Source organism: Paramacrobiotus metropolitanus, unplaced genomic scaffold (genome assembly GCF_019649055.1).
Source record: "Paramacrobiotus metropolitanus isolate TYO unplaced genomic scaffold, Prichtersi_v1.0 Parri_scaffold0000112, whole genome shotgun sequence".
NCBI classification, from domain to species: domain Eukaryota; kingdom Metazoa; phylum Tardigrada; class Eutardigrada; order Parachela; family Macrobiotidae; genus Paramacrobiotus; species Paramacrobiotus metropolitanus.
The window spans coordinates 243019-255916 of NW_026570332.1; the positions used below are offsets into that span (position 1 = coordinate 243019).

Consider the following 12898-nt stretch of genomic DNA (forward strand, 5'->3'; position numbering starts at 1 on the left):
AATTATTACAAAAAGATAATAACCGTGTCTAGCGTTATCTCGACTAAAAAAAATTTTCCGACGACTGAGAATTGAACTCAGGACCTGACGGTATCTGATGCTTATGTCTCTACAGCCGTCCGCTCTGCCAACTGAGCTATCGTCGGTTGCACGATAACACGAAACTGTTTAAGCAACTAAATGCAAAAATTAAAATCGTTAAGTAGTAAATATCGTAATTCCAGTTGATGTCGGCGGTACAATCCAAAAAGCGAAGCAAACCGATTTTTGTACTGAAGCAGTCGTACCGCTGCTTTTAAATAATAATAATATCGCACATAGAAATTGAAGGTTAGTAAGAACTCCAGCCTTCGATAAATTTCTAAGGAAAACGCTGCTTACGTATTTTAAATAATAATAATATCGCACATAGAAATTGAAGGTTAGTAAGAACTCCAGCCTTCGATAAATTTCTAAGGAAAACGCTGCTTACGATTTTAAAAAAATTTGCGGGATTCGGGGAATGTGGTTTAAATCGCCCGATTTTACAGTCTCGCCTTCAGACAATCCGTGCATGCACGAAATATCGACATATTTAGGTTGTTGCAAATTTTATTATTAAAACTAATATCGTAAATATGAGCAAGGATATGAGTATCCGCGACCAGAGCGCTCAGCAATACGGTAATAAAAGAAATAAAACAAAGGCGAACTAATACGCGTATAATAAAGACACCACAGCGCAAACGACTTATGAGTAACTGCAAATAAAAATCAACAAAAAGATGCAAAGCAGATAATCATAGAATACAAACTATCAAAATCATCCTTTAATTACAAGATCATCGATAAAACGGAAACGCTAAAACACGTATAAATCAAAGAAGAACGCAGTTAACTGTTCAGGTAACCGCTGAGGCATTCTTCGGTTTGACCTGCGTCACCACAACGGCCACAATAATTCCAATAATAATCAGGATGACTATGAGGATGATGATTCGCATTCGGCAATTCTGCCACCACATGCGACGTCGGACTTGCGTCGCGCCCCGGCGGAAATGGTCGGCATTAACATTCAAATTGTCTGAACGCTCTTCCAGATCATCCAGTCGTTCTCCGCGCTCCAAAATCCGGTTAATGTTATCCTGCATCACCTGCAAAGGAGGCAGAACTATTTTGATTCTCTCGCGCATTAAAAAATAAAACCTAATTAAAACAGATGATAAGAAAAAATAAACCAGAAAAAAAGCTGTGCGTAACCAAAATATTAAGCGATAAACAGAGAATTAAAATTAATATACTGCGATAACGCTTGCAGAAGGCCTCGCACAGCTAACGGATTATGGAGTATCTTACAAGCATCCCCAATAAACACTGGTTAAGATTACTTAAAGTACTACTCTGTTGTTCACTACATCCTTTCGCGGCTTACACCCATAACGCCTTGGACTTGCTGCTGTACTCCGGCCACTTTGTCGTCAGGCGCTGTGGTACGCGCACTCCCTCGTGGCACGCCGATCATGTCGTCATCGGAGTCATTTCCCAGCAATCTGGCACGTTCTCCTGGCCTACCAGCCTCCAAATCTCGACGCGAAGCCATTTCCTGAAATCAACAAAAACTGCAACTATAAAGCCTGCACATGCCACAAGTTTTGCTCAATGCGATCAGATGGAAGCCACTTCTGTACACGAGTCACTCACGTAATGTAAGTCAGTAAAATATAAAATATCTATATGTTAAAACCATATTGCTTCTTTGCATTATGCCCAAAATGAACCATCCGTCTCCAACAATCCTCCATCATTAATTTAATTAATCCTGCCATGCGATAACCTAACGCTGCCTGACAAACCTACTCAATGAGATCGTAATTCCCAGTGTAAACTACTAATGCCTCGAAGATACGCTCAGACGGTGAATCAGACCTACTCTATGTATTTGTTTACCTTAATTTATTGTAAGAAACGACTTACCTCAGTTAATTTAAGTGACCACACAGAACGTAATCCAACAGGAAAGTAAAACGGAAAATACGAAAGCCCCCAATTTAATCCACTTATTCCAAATTCGCTTCGCTCCAGAAAGCTTAAAAAAACGGGAAAATTCCTACACACATAGGGTTCCGCTATTGGTGAGCCTCCACTGCCAGTATCCTGTATCAGCTGTTCAGCCTGCTCTTGTCGGATTGTGAAATATCTCAAAATTCCATTACAATAACACATATAAATTCGAATTTAACTTTAAATTGAGAGCTTGTCATAAACCGAAAAGATCACAACAACAAAATTACAAAAAAAAAGCAGTTCTCGAAGTACGTTTTGCGACTCCTGATGGTGAGGACTGACTGTGAGGAGCAATTAAAAAATACCAAACCGAGTGAAAGCGTCTTGGAATGCGTTGCAAGCGCAAGGCTGCAAGCGCTCACGTGCATCGTGACTACTACAGGAGACCATCCCATGTTAGGCCGGTATCAGGACAAAGCAAGTGGCCATGCTTTTTTTTACCTTAAATTTCACTTCCGTTGCATATGCTTTTTTATATTTCAAACAACTAATGCTTGTTTTTTACCCTGATTTATGGTATATGCGAAATTTTTTGGTAATCCATATAATCGGCATTCAGCAGCAACATAAGTACAGTACTGTAGTGTTCTTTGTACCAAGATAGAGTACAAGCAGTCGTAGTACGAGCATACGTCATCATGACTTTTAACGTTTTCCCACTTTCCAGTTTCCATTCGAATAACCAACATTATTAAACAAAAAACAACAATATTGTAAAATTACAAGAACGAACCAGGAACAATACCGAACGATTTACGCAGGAAAGGCACATATGCATTCACAGCAATAAACTTGTGACAAGCACTTGCAAGTTGCAGCACAATAACAAACTACTATTCCATATTAATTATGGCACAAAATCACAACTTTAAAAGCAGCGTTACGTTATAATTTTCGAACAGCCATTGCTGGCTTAATTTCGATCTGTCGCATTCATTAACGAAGATCTCCTTCCGTTCAGTATCACAGTCTAGGCATTTGCTTGACACGGGATGAAATAAACTCTTTGTATCCTGCAATTCCAATTATCCAAGATATCACAGTTAGCTCATGCGGCACTTAACCATGCCGATAGATCATAGACGTAAACCATACCGAATTATATTTCCACTGTTGGTTTCCTTGCATATTGTGACAGTTGTACAATATCACCGGTGTTTTGTTGTCGCTCGAAGAAACATCGAAGCATACAGCGCGTCCTCGTGGGCGAATGTCCTTATGCCACGTTAATACGAAAGACTACGAAAGAAAACAATGCATTAACAAACAAAGGAATAAGCGGAAACTCTCCACAACTAATAAGACAAAAATACCGCTTAATTTATGCGAATAATTTTATACCTTGCCATACCGGGCATGTACTCATAGTACATAAAGGTCAAGAACACTGTCTACCACGTGCTGATCAAGATTCATTTTAATCTGTTGCTTCAAAATCACTAATGACCTGTTCTCCTCCATTATCCGCATTATCTTTGATGCACGGTTCAAGGTTGAAACGGTCATTTTGGCTTTTAAATCTGGTATCGATACATAAATTGCCGCCAACATTCCGAATCTGAAATCACAAAGTGATACGTCAATGCAATATTTACAGCATTTAGAGCTTGTAGATCTCACTTCGCCCCATGCAAAATCAGGTGGTTCTATCGGTGGATACCGTTCCATTTGATCGAAAGCAACCTCTGTCATAAACCATTTGAACGATTTGCATTTTAAATTCTCCCGCAGAGCTCGCTGTTTCGAAAGGTCTCCTAAAAATAATATCGGCCATCAACGAACACTAACCGGTGAAAAAAAATCTACGGAAAAAAGGCCAGACCGAACTAAATCTCAATACGGCAACCTGCTTGCAAAAGATTGTAATAACAGACTAACAGTTACCTGCATCGATATGCTTGTAATGGGGGCGCTTTTTGTAAACGAACTCAGCGTACTCGTCCATCCATACTTCCGCCACGCGACGGTAATTCTGTATCAAACCAAAGTATTCATTCCAAACCAAGAAAATTTAATTCACGATATAAACTTACACGACCAACGAAATCACCGACACCAGGATTGGAGAACGGGGCTATGAAATCCAAGGGTAGACGTCATAATCCTAGAGTGAAATCAGTGACCGTGACCGCGATACTTACCGAACTTCCTGTAGATACTACAATAACAATGAATACTCATTTATATTGTTCGAAGATAAACAAAGCATGCGGCAACTTACTGTCCAACTCTACTGCAGGGAGTATCCACAAGTTTGCCTCCGCACTGCCATATCTGAAATGGGAAAAAAGAATCCTTCATTGTCGTAACAAACGATTCACTGCCAAATGGTACCCAACCTTAAAACTTAATTCGTACTGCTCTCCGCCCCACACGTCCAGGCCTTCATCGTACCCTCCCAACTCCCAGAAAAATTTTCGACTAATCGCAAATAAGCCTCCAGCCATTACGGGACTCCTGTTATACAGATGCAAAACAATTATAGAAACAGAGATTCCAGCAATAACCTTTGATCGAAAAAGTGACTAAATTCTAATTTTGAGGTCAAAGTAAACACGCAATCTTTGAATTAATTTATTAGAAAATTATAGTCACACCAGCAGAAACTACATAATTATGAAGTACTCACTTGAAAGGCTCCGTTGGATTCTTCAAATCTTCCGGCAGTAATGGTAAGCGTTTATAATACAGCTCCCAGTCAAAAGCGCCGCGTGCGCCTTCATCCTGGGCGCGATATTCAAACGTTTCATAGTCAATAATGTCGATGAACGGGCAAGTCGCGGTCCGGTAATCCTCAGCAATCGGTTCTACAGAAACGGAAAAACTCAAGTTACAAGGTGTCAATTGTCAAACTCTAACACAACGAATATAATTCACCAAGCAAAGGAGGCAACCAATTCGTATTAGCTTCTGAATGTGAATCCAAAAAAATCAGCACCGCGCCGGTAGCAGCTTTCGCCCCCAAAAGACGAGCGCGGATCAATCCTTCGCGTTTTGGAGCGCGCACTACGCGAACCTTCGGAAGATGCTCTTGCAGATACGCATCGAGGCTATCCTTGAGCGCTTCTAAATTGCACCAAGTGTCGAGAATTAGCAAATTGTCAGAGGCAATAACTTCAAAGGCTCCCAACGTTATTCGCACATTAAATCAACTTCCGCAGCAACGTACTAACTAAATACGTATACTGTACTCTTCTGAATACAAAACCATGATTGTACCTTTTGAGCTGAAATCATCAACCAAAATTATTTCTTTGATCAAATGTTCCGGTGATCGGTTTAGCACCGAAGTGGCAGTACGAATGAGTGTTGAAAAGTGCTCATTATGAAATGGCACAATGACGCTAACCGATGGCAAGTGCTCGTAGTATAACTTCGTTTTGCACCTGAAAAAAATAAAATTAAAAACGAATGCTCTACAAATGAGCAACTTACTGGTTGTGCACAATAATTTAATGTTTCAACAAACTAAAAGTACAGTACAATGTCACAGTGTAAAACTGTTTAAGTAAGCGCCACAGCATCTGCCGACCACTCAAAATGTTTTCCTAATGAATCAATGCTTTCTGAGGTAAAAGAAAGCTTTTTACGAAGCGAACGAAAAAATTACCCTGTATGTCGTATATCTTTGACAGATCTATCCAACGCTATTTTGTCACTTGCTAGCGCATTAAAGCCATTCTCCTTGTACAGCTGGTCTTTCTTGCTGGCTTCATCCCCGGAAGTCATAACAGAGCTGCCTTGCTCACCAGGGCCTGTTATAAAAATTATTTTTGTTTACTTTGAGACACTTATTAATTAGCAGTCGTATACTGTGAAAATTAATATAAGTGCTGGCACCTGCATTTACCAATTAGGTATGCTACTATGTTTCAATCAAATAACTAAATAAGCACAAAAATTCATCGTAGTACATTACACAGTACAAAGTAAAACACACAACAATAAGTTATCGTTAAATAAAACAGCTGCATGATAAACTTGCAACTTTTATGAGACATTCAAGAGGAAAAAAATGTACAATTTTTATCGAATTTTGAAAGTTTGAGAAAGTCAGCCAGAGCATGTAAATACCTCGTCTCCGGCTTTCATCGCTCATAAATTGATAATTATGCCAATCAATCTTTTTGCCCAGATCCGTTGAAACATGATCAGCCTAGAGTATTGACAAACAAGAGTTAACATTAATATGCTTATTTGACCTGTCAACTGATCTGTAAAAACAAATATTTTCAGTGGCCAATCATCAATGTCAAAAACTACATAAACATTAAGCAATACGCAATGCTGCCCTTGCTCACGTTAATATCGACCGAAGCATCCGGGAAAATGTGAATTTCATTGGAGTTATCATCCTGCGATCTATTCGTCTGAATATATCTTGCTGTTAAGAAAACAAAGTATGTGCAGCACGCAGCGCCTGCGATGTATCGAAGCCACTGTACAATCCTTCTTCGACGCATGGATTTTCATAAAATAGAGATCCACGAAAGAACACCGGAAGGGGATCTGGATTCCGTATCCGTATCACACGCCGTATCAGGCTGCCAGCTGTACAAGTGTGATGCAACCTCACCGCGATAAAAAGTCGCTGTTCGCACGAAACTACAGCTGGCGCGGCAGTATATTACCAAACAGCGCCCGCATCAAACATGCTACTGATTTGTGATATCTTTCTAATTTTAAAATGAGGATCTATAGGCCAGAAAAGTGTAAGAGTTACAGCTATACGAAATGGAACTGAAAGCGGACAAGCATCCGCAAGAGGAACACCTCAATAATCGTGCACCATAAGATATTATCATATTCGACAAGGCTTCCTGCAGGTTGCTTCCACAAAAATAACAAAGCCAGTAAAGATAACAATTGTGAACCGTAGTGGTGAATGCAAGAAATAAATATCCAAATGGGTCGGTCAATTCACCACTTCAAGTCAACGTCGCCACTGCAAATTCAAACAAATGATTTTAAATATTTGGTTAGCACTAGCTGACTAGCAGCAAAAGCTTGTTGAGAAACCGCGGCCGTCCACAGCACACAGATGACCAAGTATTGCAGAGTAGACGGTGTATTGCTGTGAAGTGTGGTCCTGTGTGGATAGTCATTCGTATGGATAAGTGCGCAACATGCCAGACAGTGGTTCCGTTTCGTGCTGACAATCAGGCTAACCAATTCAAAAATAATAAGCACAAACATTGCCAAACAACGATTAATTAATTCTACTACATCAATAATAGCGAAAGGGACGGCAAAATGTAAACGCACAAAAATAGCAAATCAAAGATCTCCTTCTGGCACTGGGGACACATTATACATGTGCTATCTTCCGGGCTAGAACATAGGTATTTTTAACAAACTTCGCATATGAAGTATTGCTTATTTATGAACAATAATATATACATGCTTCAAACGTTAAATCTTTATTTAAAAAATCATTGGTGAAAGAAGCTGTATGCTTTAAATTAAACTTTTGAAGTAGTCGAGAATATAGCCGGTACTGGTACCCGGTAGTACTTGTACAGTAGGTTTAAAGGTTGGTGGTCTTGTGGGGTTTAGTAACTATAGTTGCCATTTGGACTGTGGAATTTCGCTTCGGAGACTTCTGAAAATACAACAACAAACACGATATTAGAAACTGAAACTGATAAATTTTGAACCTCGATATTAATTTTTAAAGTCTTGTTTTTATATCGTTCACCATCCGATCTGAAGAAGTTAGAATGCCTGAATGTCTACTATTCGCGAAACTTTGTCGAGAATTACGGATTACCCTTATGGTCCTATATTATACAATTTCTTGTGGATTTCTTGTGGTAGTCCGCAGTCCCACATTTTGGTGTTTCGAGTGTGTGAACCATGTTTGAGTGCGCTGTAGAAATTCTCAATTCCCTGATTTATCAATTGAAAGACAACGAGAACCTGCCAAACCTGTGTATTTGAGGTATCTTGTGGTGTCAGTGTTAGCGATGGATTCCAGCAGCAATGTTGTATCGTATGTGATGGTCGTGGGTTTCCATCATAAGAAGGGATGTCAGGTGTGTGGTAGAATAGCGTAAAGCAAGAAAGAATAGCGTATTTAGTCTTCAGTTTGATTACCGTAATATCACAATCCAGTACTAGTGGTCTGCACGCACTGGCGACTAGATCATGTTTGATTCTCAGAAAGCTGAAAAAACGAATTTTTCGTTATTCTGAACTGCTCTGGGTAGTTATGTACGGTATAAAATGTGTGGTGGAGTGGGATTTTAATCTTTCTGCTTATCTGGTTTTCCGAACATTTATTTGTTTGAGTTTACACTATATTCTAATTGTTTCAGCTGGAATATACGTTCCCTTCGTTTCCTTCTACGGTTGTTTCGGAAAATTCTTCGAGTGAGAAAACTCTGGACGAGGGTCCAGAACTTGGCTTGCCAGAATTGTGGAAGCATTTACCATCGCTTGCGCTTCCGGATGGCGCGCATCATTACCAAAGCGGTGAAGACGATATTCTTTAGCAGCAACGGCAAAAATAATTTTTTATTGGAAATTTAGAAAAAATGGTTTTAGAGTCGGCCTGGCAAATGATTGCTTACGATTGTGGAGGGAGTATTAGTTTGCAATAACGTAATTCCTGAATTTTTTGTTTTCAGACACCGTCTACTTCCATCTTCCCTCGTTGGAGGATCCATTCAATCGGACGGTATTCGGGGTGTCGTGCTACAGGCAGATTGGAGCGGACGTAAGAGCATTTCTATATTTTTTTTTAGGAAAGTGACAGGATAATTTATTATCGTAAATACACCTGCAACAGAAAAAGTGGTTTTTGCAGAAATTATTGCGTAAAGACTCGGATGTTACAAGGGAAACCGTGCAAAAATGTGTCTGTGTGATTAGTCGCCTGCCTTTATACGGAATCATTGAGGCGAAGTGAGTAACCGGGTTCGGTAGCCATTTTCTTCCTCGCTGATGCGTCTTTTTACAGACTGGCCCTAATTACGCATGCGTATTTCGAAGAGGTACGTACGACAGGAAAATCGCTGAAATGGCAAAAACGTTTTGAATTTTTGCTCTATAGCGTGACTTCAGTAAAGTGCAGCTCCTTGAAGACACTTACAACCAGCTCAATGAAAGTATGAGCGAGAAATTGTTGAATGAAAGCCAGATCTTTGTTGGTAAGTTGATAACGTTGGTGAATTTATTTTGCAGTATTTCATATTTGTTTGGTTTAAATGGGTGGATATTTTCATACAAATTAGTTTGTTTCACGAATAGGCTGAAGACAGAAAAATGGTCGCCGTTTTTTGGGTGTTGAATGATAGAATAATATTGTCAACGTCTTTTTGGATTTTATTTTGTTTTGTTAAAATTGTGTAATTGACTGGCATTACTTTTGGTACTCCTTTTTTATTAATTAAGATGTAGTTACAATGTTGTCTTCAAAACCGGTTAATCATGCACAATGCAGAAAAGGATTTTTTTATCTACTTCATACTTTTCATCGTTTCTGTGAATCCGCCCTAGCTCTCGGTGCGTGATTTTGGCTTTTGGTGATATTTTTTGCTTTTTGTTATAGCATGGTTCGGTTCCATTTTGCTTTGGTCTTTTAAGGCTAAATTCATCGAACATGTAAATAGGAGAATTAGACCAAATAGGGATTTTGCCGTAATACGTTATATCGATGCCCGGGTTATGTAATGGTTTTTTAAACACTTGAGATTGCACTTAGTGGATTAACGGAATGCTTGAGGGAATACGTTCCCTGGTCAGCAATGTGACCTGAAGGATTGGAGATTATTAACAGAAATTTATTTTCTAGGTCTTTCCGTCAGAGATTTAGTACTCAGATTCAAGCACCGGATTTTGGTCTTATTTAAACTCCTCCTGTTGGAAAAAAAGGTAAATTTTCACATTATCTTTATTGGATTTGATATTCGAATCGTTTCCTTGCTTCACAATTACCCTGAACGCTTTGGAACTATACAAATTGGTCACTTATACGCTTCTCGGCTGAATTTTGTCTTACTGTTCTGCAAATCATGGATTTCAATTTATAATTACATTTTATTTCTGTAACAATGTAAGGCTGTATTTCGTTAAATTCTCTTTGTTCCACCCTGATAGTTCAGCAATTCTTTTAAGGTCTTGGTCCATTCGTCACCCGTAAAAATTCTCTCATCGTCTATCCTGACTCTCGTTTCCTTGTTCCCGGAAATGGTGGAACACGGCCTAGTGGAGTCTGCCTGCCACTACGTTTCTGCACCGTCGCTCCCGGACACTGACATATCGGTCCAGCCAGTAACCACGCCTATCCCAGATGATCAGCCTCAGCTTTCCTACGTTTCTGAAATGGATCTGTTAGCGGAAATTGATTCTGCTTTAACGATGACGGATGAGAAAGATGGAGCACCGGATTTTTCGAAATCGCATTTGACCATTGGAGAAGAAGAACCCACTGTATCCTCCCTGGTACCGGGAAAATCAGCTGGACCGGCAGTAGCTACACCTTCGGCATCCGATGAGCAGAGAAGCATAAAGACATATCCCATAAAACCCTCTCTCAGCAGAAAAGATGAATATGGTTTCCCGCTGGAAATCTTCACCAAGGTGTGTATGTGCACGTTGGCCTAGTTTATCAATGAAATATTAGAGGATAGTTTGACAGCGGGTGTTGAATTGTTCACAGGGATATGTTTGCCATCCATATTTGTCCTTACCGTACTACGATCTGGTTAATGATCCATCGATCCCGGGCTTCGTAGTGGGTGCAACGAACGTGCTGTTCCTGCATCATCATAAGAAGTTTGCCGATGCACTGGTCGATGTAAATGAGTGTGCTTACATACCCAGCTGACCACCGTTATACAGGCCTTCATCCTGTAGCGGTCGAGTGGAAAATTCGCTCTAGATTCTAGTTAAATAGCTCCTTCCGAATGTTTACTATCTGAAGTCATCACGGTGCCGACAGGCATTCTCGACATTTAATAACCTTACTGTAATTACTGCTGCGCAACTCTTTGCAGCATAAATGCGTAATTTGAAAGAAGTTTCAAAAAATTGAAAACGCTGCGTACAATCTACATGTCTTTTTAACACGTTTACAATATCGACAATTTTGACTTTAATTTTGTGATTAACATTTTGGTTGAAATAATTTAATACAAGTGAGAACTGAATTATTAGTTATTGTGGTCCAGCTTCTTAGGGAGTGGGTTTGGTACGGTTATGATGAACTAATGGACATATGCATGTTTAGGTTGTTGAAGGTAAAGTGGAGGTGTATGAGGCAAATCTTAAACGGCAGCTGCAGTTGACCACAGAGGATTTGCGCTTTGCTGATTATGTGGTGAAGATGGTCTGCGACGAGCCGAGTCGGGTCGATGCATTCCATGGAACTGGTACGGTATTGTTGACCGGATGAGACTTTCTTATGGCTTCCGTCACGCACGGGTGATACTTGTAGGTTGGGAGGGAGGCGAGGAATGGATTCGGTCGCAGTTTCGAACATACTGTAAGATCGCATCCTTGATAGTCCACAACATACAGAAATATCAGATTTTACAGACACATATGTTCCGTAGTGATGGCGATGTTGGGAACGGCGTCCAAATTCTCGGCTCTCGACAAAAACCAGAAATTAACCCTAGATGAGTATAATTATGCATTTATATCGGCTTGGAGAAAGACAAAAAATTTCAGAATTTGGAACGAAAATCCAGTAGACAAGCTGGATGAGTTTGTTACCGGGTAAATTTGAAATTAAAACTTATTGTAAAACTCTGCGAAGCTGGTTTTTGGTTTTTTTTTATTGTTTCTCTTTGGAAACCTTGTATCATGTCTGGTTGCAGACATCCATGCTCGGGACAGTACAGTGTCAGTGATATAAAAGCCCGAGTAAACAGGTAAGCATTTGCCGGAAGAGTCTCCGATGAAATATGTGCGGTGTTGTGAACCTTGAACACTGATGGTTTATCAAGTGTTGTTTGTACGATTGGTTACAGCATGATAACTCCTGAGAGAGCAAAGAAGATTACAGCAGCCGTTGATGTCGTTAACCAAACTGGCAAAGTGGTGGCGCAGACAACCAAATCATGGGGTAGGTCCCAAGGGCAAGCGCCTCGGCCAGTTATCGGTCGAGCGTAATTTTAGCAGTTTCTTGTTTGGACATATGCTTATCGGTCGCGCTTCTGTGCTCTTCCTTCGGTAGGCGGCGTTGTGTCGTCGTGGGTAGCTGGTCTGCGGAAGGAGAGCTAGTCGACCATATCATGAGTGCAGCTACTGTATGTATGAAAAAAAGCAAATTGGACCATTCCCTTAGCCGGATGGAGGTGGCCCGGATGATGAAAATGGGAGCGGAAATGAGCGGGGACAGTTTGTAATCGATGCAAAGAGGCTTTGTACTGTTCTTTAATAAGTGATGGGAATTTTCTTCGGCTCATTTGAGGGGTCACCATTGGATCCCTTTGGTCTCGGAGATTTTACCAGTCTTTTTATACGAATGATGTGAGATTTGGCAGATTTGTACGTAGTGCAGTACTTAGATTTTTTTAGTTGGTCAGTTATTTTTACCGTTGGTTTTGGCTAGTCAAGAAAATGTTTTTCTGGTCGCTGTATTCGTGTTTAAATTTAATCTCTGAGTGTCCCGTTGTAATAATTGACTAAAATTAAATTTACTGCAGCGTGCTGTCTTTGAGCGTTTTCAATTTGTCTCTTTTTCTTCAGCAATACTCGAGAGAAATCGTTTACATCGTTAACCGTGATCAGACCGGACGATTAGGTAGTGGAAGAAGGCGTAATGGAGTATTGGTCAGCTTAGATTGATTTGGCGAAGAACGCTGCAGTCGCTCAGCAATTATGTTGATCGTAATCGATTTGACTG

The 12898-nt window shown here is 40.1% G+C and overlaps 3 protein-coding genes and 1 non-coding gene across 9 annotated transcripts; 1 reads left to right on the forward strand and 3 right to left on the reverse strand.

Annotated features, from left to right (window-relative positions):
* Positions 1-56: 56 nt before the first annotated feature.
* Trnay-gua (transfer RNA tyrosine (anticodon GUA)) lies at positions 57-146 on the reverse strand. The gene is given in 2 exon segments: positions 57-92; positions 110-146. It is a non-coding gene; the product is annotated as a tRNA-Tyr (tRNA).
* Positions 147-583: 437 nt separating this feature from the next.
* LOC129597979 (uncharacterized) lies at positions 584-2377 on the reverse strand. 2 transcript variants are annotated; one of them, XM_055495695.1, is made up of 3 exons: positions 2095-2377; positions 1412-1582; positions 584-1133 (listed from the first exon to the last, which is right to left on the reverse strand). In XM_055495695.1, the coding sequence occupies exons 1-3, from the start codon at positions 2200-2202 to the stop codon at positions 882-884; spliced, it is 531 nt and encodes a 176-aa protein (XP_055351670.1). In that variant the 5' UTR covers positions 2203-2377; the 3' UTR covers positions 584-881. The 2 variants fall into 2 exon arrangements, with proteins under 2 accessions (XP_055351670.1, XP_055351669.1); XM_055495694.1 differs by having other exon boundaries at positions 1954-2370.
* A 310-nt stretch (positions 2378-2687) lies between these two features.
* LOC129598001 (putative polypeptide N-acetylgalactosaminyltransferase 10) lies at positions 2688-7624 on the reverse strand. 5 transcript variants are annotated; one of them, XM_055495729.1, is made up of 16 exons: positions 7548-7624; positions 6345-7207; positions 6118-6199; positions 5654-5798; positions 5263-5429; positions 4921-5109; positions 4673-4850; positions 4383-4500; positions 4265-4317; positions 4185-4201; positions 4077-4117; positions 3928-4015; positions 3664-3797; positions 3491-3601; positions 3139-3282; positions 2688-3056 (listed from the first exon to the last, which is right to left on the reverse strand). In XM_055495729.1, exons 2-16 carry the CDS (start codon positions 6504-6506, stop codon positions 2904-2906), a joined length of 1782 nt encoding a protein of 593 aa, XP_055351704.1. In that variant the 5' UTR covers positions 6507-7207; positions 7548-7624; the 3' UTR covers positions 2688-2903. The 5 variants fall into 5 exon arrangements, with proteins under 5 accessions (XP_055351704.1, XP_055351707.1, XP_055351706.1 ...); XM_055495732.1 differs by lacking the exon at positions 7548-7624 and having other exon boundaries at positions 6345-6988; positions 7090-7368; XM_055495731.1 differs by lacking the exon at positions 7548-7624 and having other exon boundaries at positions 6345-6988; positions 7063-7368.
* Positions 7600-12701, forward strand: LOC129598002 (late secretory pathway protein AVL9 homolog). Its single transcript, XM_055495733.1, has 15 exons — positions 7600-8078; positions 8361-8517; positions 8673-8761; positions 8852-8949; positions 9005-9038; positions 9098-9194; positions 9839-9918; positions 10162-10626; positions 10706-10843; positions 11276-11417; positions 11483-11530; positions 11601-11766; positions 11868-11921; positions 12021-12115; positions 12227-12701. The coding sequence occupies exons 1-15, from the start codon at positions 8010-8012 to the stop codon at positions 12271-12273; spliced, it is 1779 nt and encodes a 592-aa protein (XP_055351708.1). The 5' UTR covers positions 7600-8009; the 3' UTR covers positions 12274-12701.
* The last annotated feature ends 197 nt before the right edge of the window (positions 12702-12898 follow it).

What these genes read in the sequence shown, in the direction of transcription:
- LOC129598001 (XM_055495729.1), bottom strand. Translation starts at nt 6,506, where the DNA reads ATGCGTCGAAGAAGGATTGTACAGTGGCTTCGATACATCGCAGGCGCT. An exon ending in AATCCAACGGAGCCTTTCAA is followed by an intron (nt 4,501 to 4,672) that starts GTGAGTACTTCA and finishes TCTGTATAACAG; the next exon opens with GAGTCCCGTAATGGCTGGAG. An exon ending in AACAGTGGAAATATAATTCG is followed by an intron (nt 3,057 to 3,138) that starts GTATGGTTTACG and finishes TTGGAATTGCAG; the next exon opens with GATACAAAGAGTTTATTTCA.
- LOC129597979 (XM_055495694.1), bottom strand. Translation starts at nt 2,202, where the DNA reads ATGTGTTATTGTAATGGAATTTTGAGATATTTCACAATCCGACAAGAG. An exon ending in GGTCACTTAAATTAACTGAG is followed by an intron (nt 1,583 to 1,953) that starts GTAAGTCGTTTC and finishes TGTTGATTTCAG; the next exon opens with GAAATGGCTTCGCGTCGAGA. An exon ending in AAGTCCAAGGCGTTATGGGT is followed by an intron (nt 1,134 to 1,411) that starts GTAAGCCGCGAA and finishes CCTCCTTTGCAG; the next exon opens with GTGATGCAGGATAACATTAA.
- LOC129598002 (XM_055495733.1), top strand. Translation starts at nt 8,010, where the DNA reads ATGGATTCCAGCAGCAATGTTGTATCGTATGTGATGGTCGTGGGTTTC. An exon ending in TGAAAGCCAGATCTTTGTTG is followed by an intron (nt 9,195 to 9,838) that starts GTAAGTTGATAA and finishes TTTATTTTCTAG; the next exon opens with GTCTTTCCGTCAGAGATTTA. An exon ending in TTGCCGATGCACTGGTCGAT is followed by an intron (nt 10,844 to 11,275) that starts GTAAATGAGTGT and finishes ATGCATGTTTAG; the next exon opens with GTTGTTGAAGGTAAAGTGGA.